This window comes from Carassius auratus, chromosome 40, assembly GCF_003368295.1.
Source record: "Carassius auratus strain Wakin chromosome 40, ASM336829v1, whole genome shotgun sequence".
Taxonomy (NCBI): Eukaryota; Metazoa; Chordata; class Actinopteri; order Cypriniformes; family Cyprinidae; genus Carassius; species Carassius auratus.
The window spans coordinates 16,740,349-16,750,645 of NC_039282.1; the positions used below are offsets into that span (position 1 = coordinate 16,740,349).

At 36.9% G+C, this 10,297-nt stretch overlaps 1 protein-coding gene across 5 annotated transcripts in view; it reads left to right on the plus strand.

The window, feature by feature from the left end:
- Positions 1-3,310, plus strand: part of LOC113058724 (protocadherin Fat 3) — a 123,480-nt gene extending 120,170 nt beyond the window's left edge. For all 5 annotated transcript variants that reach the window (XM_026226889.1, XM_026226890.1, XM_026226893.1 and 2 more), the window contains one exon: positions 1,421-3,310. In XM_026226889.1, coding sequence (XP_026082674.1) covers positions 1,421-1,929 — 509 coding nt within the window. In that variant the 3' untranslated portion in view covers positions 1,930-3,310. The remainder of the gene's footprint in view (positions 1-1,420) is intronic.
- Positions 3,311-10,297: the final 6,987 nt, after the last annotated feature.

Here is a 10,297-nt window from a genome sequence, read left to right on the forward strand (position 1 = left end):
TTTATCCAAAGACTTTTTGTTCATTGCCTTTTCTTGTACTGTTACTGTCTTCCTTTTTTTGCCTGGTTTGCCTTCACTAACTGCATAGGCCGGTACAGTGAATTTTGCTTGCTGTTTCTCTGCCATTGTTTTGGTATTCCTAGGATCCGTGCCTCTTGAATTCCTCAAATCAAACGTGCGTACGCAGGTGGGCAGGTCATGTGTGGCAAAAGGGTGGTTGCCATGGTTGCGAGAGAGTGACAGTCGCCTAAGCCAATCCTATGTTTCGTGCCGAAAGGAAATAATGAGCTGTGTTTAATACAGATTAAACGGTCTAGAGACACTCGATTTTTATACTCTTTTTATCAGAGTACTTACATTTTAATTATGCATTGATATAAATATAAAGTTTAAACAAATTTGGAAGAAAGTTGTTTATAAATTTCTTACCTACCCTGCCTTTAAGTTTTATTTCCGTTTTAGTTATATTAGCATAGAATTTCATTTCAAACTAAATGATATATTAATATATATATATATTTGCCAAGGCAAAATTTCTAATCTTCATTTAGTTTCAAATGTATAAAGTATATAAAAAATCCTTATTAGTGGTATAAACATAACCGATAGTGTTTACAAAACCAAACATGAGATAAAAATGCATTTACATCACAACAGTGCCATTTTAGCTTACTTTACTCAGAAGCACAATGATTTACCAGGTGTGCTACTGAGCAAGTTTACTACATCAGAAATACCATACCATATGTAGCTATTTATGTTATGCATGAAACATGAAAATAAATTGCACTGGAAAACAGTGGTGTGGAATTTACTTTGAAACCATTTTCACTCCGAAATATCTAGTAAATTTCACAAATAATTTAAAAGAAACTGCAGTTAACATTGGATAAAACATAAAAAATGTAAGTAGAAAGACTAAAAAAACAAATATAATACAATATATATATATATATATATATATATATATATATATATATATATATAGTAGCTTGCACATTGTGGCTGCATTGGATCGAAATATAATATAAGGTATAAAAATTCAAGTTTGCATAATCACAAAAAAATTTGTAATCTGACATGTAATCATAATTTTTGTGTTAATTTAAAAAGTTGTTGGTGTTTTACCAGCACTAGTGCTCATTTCTGCTGGAAACAGTATAAGTACATATAATTTATTTTTTGGAGTTTCGGAAAGCTTTAATTAGAGGCACGTTTTTCCCATGAGCTTAGGTTGCGAAAGGGACGCACTACAGTCTCAACAAATGCACCATTTGGGACAGGGCTGATGTCTAACCTGTTAAACCTCCCTTCAGAATGACCAGGCATGCATCCCTACATGATTGCGTACCTACCGAAGGATCCCCTTAGTTGTTTGCCCACTCGATGTTTACTAACTTCCTGTTTCCTGTTTCTCCAGCATACCACTGGGACACTTCCGATTGGCTGCCGAGTACACGCCTGCCTGACATCCAGGAAGTCCCCACCTATGAGACAGGCGAAGTGGGCGTGGCCTTAGAATCCGACTATTACCTCGGTGGATTTGATATTGACAGTGACTACTCACCGCCTCAGGAGGAGGAGTTTATGTCCCATGACCAGCTGCCCCCGCCCCTTCCCACAGAGGAATATGACACCTCACCCGCTAATCAACCCGTGTCCAGAGAGAGCACTCTGAGCGGGGACCGCAAGCCCCGCCCACACTTCCACCCCAGCCAATACCTGCCTCCCCATCAGCTGCCACTCGGCTGTACGGGGGAGGAGTTTAGCACTTTTACAGGCAGGGAGGAGCGCCTGTCCATCAACGCCTCCTCTGCCTCTGACGTTTCCTCCGTGCCCTGCGGGTTCGAAGACTCTGAGACAGGAGGAAGTTTGGATAGTTTGGAAGACGCGCATATACACCCACATACACTGCAAACTGAGGTCTGATATGCCACCTGGAACTAAAGACGCAGTTAGTGATGTTAAAAGGATGTGTTGTCCCACGTAAAAAAGACACTAAACTCTTGCGTCTGTAAGATGCAGCAGATTCAGTCTGAGGATTGCTGATGCCGCAGACAGACTCTTAGCGCTGCCCTGCATGAGCAGCTGAAATATAAAAGCACAGGAAGTGTCTGGAAGTGATGTCATGGGTGGAGCCCATACAATTAAAGCAACAAGAAGCATCATAGCGAACAGAGACCAATGATCTGTAGACGTGTTTTCAGAAATCACCTGGTGCATTTCATTGTTCCTTCCAGTTCCTGGTTTGATGGCGCTTTGCTTTGAGTGTTTGAAATCTGGATCTGTTCTAAAACCTAGTGAGCTGCCTACCTAGACGGTATCATGCTGCCTTCTAAGATACAAATTGTAAGTGTAATTGTATTTTTATTTGGAATTTCACTAAATAAAATCCTTTCCAATTACATTTTTTTAAATGATTAATGCAAAAACAAAACTTGTAATTACATAAAGGACAATAAACAAAATCCTAATAGTAATAGCCAACCAAAATTAAACTTGGAAATTAATGAAAATATTTATTATTAAAACATTTTTAATACAAAACCATAGTTTTGTTCAAATACACAAATTTTTCATGCAAAAACAAAACTTATAATTACATACAATAAAGAATGAAAATAAATAATATACTAATAGTAATACCAAACCTATATTAAAATTTGGTAATTAATAAAAAATACAGGGTAAAAGAGGTAGCATCGCACATATACATCCTTGAATTCATTGTAAAAAAAATGATTCTATAAATAGATTTCATTCAATTCTGGAAAATATCAAGACAAGTTGTTAAATATAATTTACAAATTACTAAATAACGCAATATTTGTGTGTTTTGACATTTGTATTTGTGGTTAGCATCAAACTCTACTGTCAAGAGTCAACTGTGCCTCAAGACTCACATGAAGAAAATAATACAACTAAACAAAGCTTTAGCGGGTTTGCTGGTCTTAGCTGGTTTAAACTGGTTTAACTGTTTTTCTAGCAAGCATATGTTTTGCTAATGTTTCCAAAATGTCCAGACCCCCCTCTATAACGATCAGAAATATCCAGCTTGGCCACCTTGGCTAGTTTCAGCAGGGGTGCGCTTTGCATCAAACTGGGCATCTGAGGTGATTTCTTTGTAGATTGTTCCAAATCACTCACTTCAGTTTGGATGCCACCTTAGAAGGCAGCTCATTAGGTTTTGGAACAGATCTGGTCTGTGTGCACAGGTGGATATGAATATGAAACTGTTTTCTATAAACAGTCAAAAAAGCACATGAGTTTGCTGTATCTTCCCAAAATTTAGTTTTAGTGTTTATATATATATATATATATATATATATATATATATGTTTAAATGCATTGATTTTTTTTGCACTAAAACAATAATGTTCAGATCTACAATGGCCCTGTCTAAAATAATCCTGTCATGTCACATTTAAGGCCTTGGATTGGCAGTCGAGTTATCTTCTGTGTGAAGCATTAGTCGGATCCTGAATAGCACTATGTTTCAAGCCGATCATTTTAGATGAGTGTTTTAAAGGAACGTAACTTCTGTAACTTACGTCTCCCCTTTTTTGTCTCGTGAAAAAATCACGATTACATATCAGAAAGCCATAAGCAGAAGATCGTCTATTACGTTTGTGTGTTCACAGGTACTTACAATGCAAGAATGACACATGCCTGTAGCATGCAGTCCAAAAACCTCTGGTTCTGAACCGACCCAAACCAGAGAAAGGAGCGGAGCGAGAGAGCGAAGCAATAACGGCGAGTCAGAAAGAGGGAAACGCTGAGAAGTCCTGAAACAGAATACTGAATACAAGAAATGTAAAGAAAGTGAAAAATCAATAAAACATAAATCAAAATGAGAACAAGGGAGAAGGAAAGAGAGAGAGGCGTGGGACTGTGGACCAACTTCAGCTCGGAAAGGCGTTTCGGCCTGAAGGGAGCAGGATTGAGATGTTTGGCAGAGTTTGCACTGTCATTTTGAATGCCATTGGGCAGATTGTTTTTTGTAAAAGCTGTAATTTTGACGTCAGTTGTTGTACAGTGTATATAAGTCGTTCAGATGCAGATTTTGTAGATATTGAACTGCAATCATGGAAGGGTTTGTGCATCCTGTGAGCATTTGGAGAGGGTGAAATGGACAAACACAAACTCATGTACTTTTCCTGACATTTTTAACCGATGTGCGCATCTTTTTTTGCAACTGTTTTTCACCACTTTTTACTTTTTCACAATATCAGTTTCTCCACCCATCTTTTTAAATTGTGTTTTTATTTCTATTTCACAGTGTTTATATTATAGAAAAGGGAATTACTCTGCTCCTGATGGATTCCTGCAGGGGGTTTATTTTTATTAATGATTTAATTTCGCCTTTGATTCATATTGTTCTTTTGACTGTGTAAAACAGTATTAAAACATGCTTGTTATACGTGTAAACATGCTTTATTCACTCCTGTTTTATTTATTATTAGTATTATTATTATTATTAGTGTGTTTGGGTTTTTATTAATGCCAAGAATTGATCAAAGAAAAAACTAATATTGATCAAACTCATTATCACTTCAAAGTTTGTGAGTGATTTTGTTGAAAGGCAACATGAAATGAAATTTGTTCATCTTCGTTATCATTACTTTATAAAAGTGAAACCGTTTGTGTTAGCTCAAGTCCATTAAATATAAACAGGTACAAGGTTTGATTAGTTGAGATTAATAAATACTTTACAATTATTTTTCGTAGTTTAATTGTTAACTAATGGAAGATTTCTTTGAAGTATTACTAAAATTATTCTTAAAAATTATAAATTACATAAACAGTAATACTTTGCAATAAGGTCCTATTAGTTAACTTTAGTTAACTAACACATATCATTACATTTATTAATTGTAAAAGATTTTATAATATTAATTAATGCTTCAGAAGTATGATTCATTGTTCCTGTTAACAAACGTAATTAATGTTAACAAGTAGAAACTTATGATCTAGTCTAATTCTATAAAATTAAATCCTGCCTTACGTTATTTTCAACTGAATATGGAAATGCTTCCTGTTATGGACGATATAAATGTTTCATGTTGTCTTAACACCTAAACGCATTACAAATGCCATACGTTGTGTAATAATTTCTATGTTTGACCCGAACACACATTAAAAAATCTTGTTTTGAAGATTAACACTTAGCTGGTGAGCGCAATAACTCCACATCAGATGTTTACAATCGGTGTGTGTATAATAAGAGTTCGGGATCGATAGTTACTCATCAGAGTCTTTGCAGAAGCGAGGAGAACGTATGCGGTTTGCTGTTTAATCAGGTCTGTGTAAGTGTGTGTGTGTGTGTGTGGTTGCAGTGTAATCAGACTCTCACTTTCAGAGCTTCAGAGGCTCATTATCTTCTCCAGGACTGTGGCTTTTGGACTGGACATGGTGCTTAGATTTCTTGTCCTCAATCAATTTTGTATTTTATTTTTTTTTTACTTTAAGGGCCTATCCAGCTGAACTGATGTGCATGTCCTCTCTGATCACGATGGGCTTCTACTGAGAAAACCTCCAGATTAAACATGATGGACGGCGGACATAGATCGGTGCACAACTTCATGATTACTGCTATATTTTGATGACAAGAGAGGTTCAATTCTGTTCCAAAATTAGCAGCTAAGAAAACTGAAATGTATTAAGCATTGTTGGGTCATGAAGCAAGCAGAGTCATGGAAAGTCATGGAAAATGTAATAATAATTATAAATACTGTAGTTCATCAGATGGCCAGATTTGCTCACAAGCAATAGCGAAGATCAATTAGTAAGTGAATAGTTAATTTACTAAGGACAGAAAAGATGTAGATGAGTTTATTGCACAGAAATGGATGCTCTGCAGTGAAGGGGTGCCGTCAGAATTAGAGTCCAAACAGCTGATAAAAATATCCTAGTAATCCACACCAGTCCATCAATTAACATCCTGTAAAATAAAATCCTGCCTGTTTGTAAGAAACAAATTCATCATTAGGGGTTTTGACTTTAATACCATCATTTCTGGCCAAAATTTGGAGTTCATAATCCATAATAACACTTCCTCCAGTGAAAACATCCTTCCCTTGTTGTTTTCTCACATCAGATCCACTCATATTTGTTTAGCGCTGCTTTTGACTGTTTTTGTTCATAAATGGTGCTAGATCTGTGCATATTTCTAAAGCTAAACATAAAAAATTAAAAAAACGAATAAAATAAATAAACCTTAAATTAAATAATTGTTATATAAAGTTGTTATATGTTTAGGTTGTTTTCTAAAAAGTCCCTCCTTTCGACAAGTGCAGTCTGCATTGTGATTGGCCGAACACCGCAAGCTCTCGTCGGAAATGTAACTCCTCTTTCTATAATCGCGAGCTTCATCTTTCAAAATAAATGTAAAGACAGTTAATAATGTCTTCATTTTACCTTCAGTTCAAGCTCAAGAGAGGAACAGAGTCACGTGACAGACTCAGTGATGAAGCTCGTATGTGTTTGCAGACAGTACACAAGCCACAGACGGTTAAGACAGCTGACTTCACTGTGTGACACTGTCTCTCTCTCTCTCTCTCTCTCTCTCTCTCTCTCTCTCTCTCTCTCTCTCACACACATGCACACACACATACACCCACACGGAGCGCAAAACTCTGCATTTGATCAATAGCAAATACTTAAACTAATAACGAAACATACTTACAGTAGCTGATTCAGAAGTGCCAGATTGTCGTAGCAAAGTCAGAATGACCTCTTCTCCTAGGTTCATGAAAAAGTTGTACATAAAATGCGTCGTTGTTCTGTTGTGAATAATCTTAAAGATTCCTAAATGCATCTCCTTTCGGAAGGCCAAATAAAGTGCATTTCTTTCACCTAGATACACACAGTGGTGGACAAAGTACACAAATCAAGTACTTGAGTAAAAGTACAGACACGTATAATAAAATATTACTCCAGTAAAAGTAAAAGTACTCCTTTTTCAATTTTACTCAAGTGAAAGTACAAAAGTACTCACTTTTTTATGTACTTAAGTAAAAAAGTACTGATATATAGATGTTTGCAATTTTATATAGGCTAATTTAATTTTATATCAGCACTTTTTTTTTTTTTTTATAATCTTACTGCTCAAAATACCTGAGATTTTTTCCAAAATAACCGCTATATGGAGTCAAGATATATTTTTGTTGTTGATATGGACTACGCTGACGAGAGTAATGTTCACTGTGAAGCTTACACTGTGATGTACCTGAGAGAAAACAGAGATGACCATCTGATTTTCACCAGTAAGAACAAAGTATTTTAAAGTTTGTTGTTTTACAGAACATCAAAGTTATATATGACATGATGATAAGGCCTGAAGATTTTAAGGAAATATATAATTATATTTTCATAATGATTTTTTCCTTCTCAAACCTTGTCTGGGGTGTAAAAACACCCCTGGCCAAACGGGGTGCATCTCTTTCCCTCTTTGATAATTACTGTAGTAACCATGTTTTGGACATCACATCCATTCTTTTCTCCCCAGATCTAATCTATATATATACAGTATTGTTCAAAATAATAGCAGTACAATGTGACTAACCAGAATAATCAAGGTTTTTCGTATATTTTTTTATTGTTACGTGGCAAACAAGTCACCAGTAGGTTCAGTAGATTCTCAGAAAACAAATGAGACCCAGCATTCATGATATGCACGCTCTTAAGGCTGTGCAATTGGGCAATTAGTTGAATTAGTTGAAAGGGGTGTGTTCAAAAAAATAGCAGTGTGGCATTCAATCACTGAGGTCATCAATTTTGTGAAGAAACAGGTGTGAATCAGGTGGCCCCTATTTAAGGATGAAGCCAACACTTGTTGAACATGCATTTGAAAGCTGAGGAAAATGGGTCGTTCAAGACATTGTTCAGAAGAACAGCGTACTTAGATTAAAAAGTTGATTAGAGAGGGGAAAACCTATAAAGAGGTGCAAAAAATGATAGGCTGTTCAGCTAAAATGATCTCCAATGCCTTAAAATGGAGAGCAAAACCAGAGAGACGTGGAAGAAAAGGGAAGACAACCATCAAAATGGATAGAAGAATAACCAGAATGGCAAAGGCTCAGCCAATGATCACCTCCAGGATGATCAAAGACAGTCTGGAGTTACCTGTAAGTACTGTGACAGTTAGAAGACGTCTGTGTGAAGCTAATCTATTTTCAAGAATCCCCCGCAAAGTCCCTCTGTTAAAAAAAAGGCATGTGCAGAAAAGGTTACAATTTGCCAAAGAACACATCAACTGGCCTAAAGAGAAATGGAGGAACATTTTGTGGACTGATGAGAGTAAAATTGTTCTTTTTGGGTCCAAGGGCCACAGGCAGTTTGTGAGACGACCCCCAAACTCTGAATTCAAGCCACAGTACACAGTGAAGACAGTGAAGCATGGAGGTGCAAGCATCATGATATGGGCATGTTTCTCCTACTATGGTGTTGGGCCTATTTATCGCATACCAGGGATCATGGATCAGTTTGCATATGTTAAAATACTTGAAGAGGTCATGTTGCCCTATGCTGAAGAGGACATGCCCTTGAAATGGTTGTTTCAACAAGACAATGACCCAAAACACACTAGTAAACGGGCAAAGTCTTGGTTCCAAACCAACAAAATTAATGTTATGGAGTGGCCAGCCCAATCTCCAGACCTTAATCCAATTGAGAACTTGTGGGGTGATATCAAAAATGCTGTTTCTGAAGCAAAACCAAGAAATGTGAATGAATTGTGGAATGTTGTTAAAGAATCATGGAGTGGAATAACAGCTGAGAGGTGCCACAAGTTGGTTGACTCCATGCCACACAGATGTCAAGCAGTTTTAAAAAACTGTGGTCATACAACTAAATATTAGTTTAGTGATTCACAGGATTGCTAAATCCCAGAAAAAAAAAATGTTTGTACAAAATAGTTTTGAGTTTGTACAGTCAAAGGTAGACACTGCTATTTTTTTGAACACACCCCTTTCAACTAATTGCCCAATTGCACAGCCTTAAGAGCGTGCATATCATGAATGCTGGGTCTCATTTGTTTTCTGACAATCTACTGAACCTACTGGTAACTTGTTTGCCATGTAGCAATAAAAAATATACTAAAAACCTTGATTATTCTGGTTAGTCACATTGTACTGCTATTATTTTGAACAATACTGTATATATATATATCGAATAAAATATATATCTAAAATAATATATATATATATATATATATATATATATATATATATATATATATATATATATATATATATATATATATATATATAGGTGGTTGAATAAAAATATTTGGACATTATTTATAAAAATGACCTCAAGTTAGCACCAGCAAGCTTGTTAGCTAGACAGTTAGCATCAGCTACAATATTTACTTATTTTCAGTAGGCCTACGATGTCCAGATCTGAATTAAAAAAAATCTCAAACATGCTCCGATGTCCCAATCTGAATCAACCGAGTCGCGAACATGCTCCGAAGTGGCGATCTGAATCAACCGAGTCGCGAACAGGCTCCGAAGTGCCGATCTGAATCAACCGAGTCGCGAACATGCTCCGAAGTCCCGATCTGAATCAACCGAGTCGCGAACAGACTCCGAAGTGCCGATCTGAATCAACCGAGTCGCGAACAGACTCCGAAGTGCCGATCTGAATCAACCGAGTCGCGAACATGCTCCGAAGTGCCGATCTGAATCAACCGAGTCGCGAACAGGCTCCGAAGTCTCGATCTGAATCAACCGAGTCGCGAACAGGCTCCGAAGTGCCGATCTGAATCAACCGAGTCGCGAACATGCTCCGAAGTGCCGATCTGAATCAACCGAGTCGCGAACATGCTCCGAAGTGCCGATCTGAATCAACCGAGTCGCAAACAGGCTCAGAAGTGCCGATCTGAATCAAAGGAGTCGCGAACAGGCTCCGAAGTCCCGATCTGAATAAACAGTCGAGAACAGGCTCCGAAGTGCCGATCTGAAAACTTCGACCAAAGAATGTAAAAAATAACTCTGTTTCTCTAATAACTCTATACTCTAATAACTCTACAAATCTATGAAAGACTCAGATCACGTATCTAAAAATAAATCGCTATAGTAAAAGAGAAATAATAAGAGGAGTGAAGTTTTCTACAGTTCTGCTGTGTATGGTCCTCACGCGCGTCTGACGCTCCATAGCGCGTCTCCGCCCCTCACACGCGCGTTTACAGCACTAAATTAATCATCTTTGCTAATTATTATACATTTACTTCATTGTCAGCTTCAGGTACTTCATTTATTATTGTTCAATGAATTGCCTGAAACAAAAAAAAAAG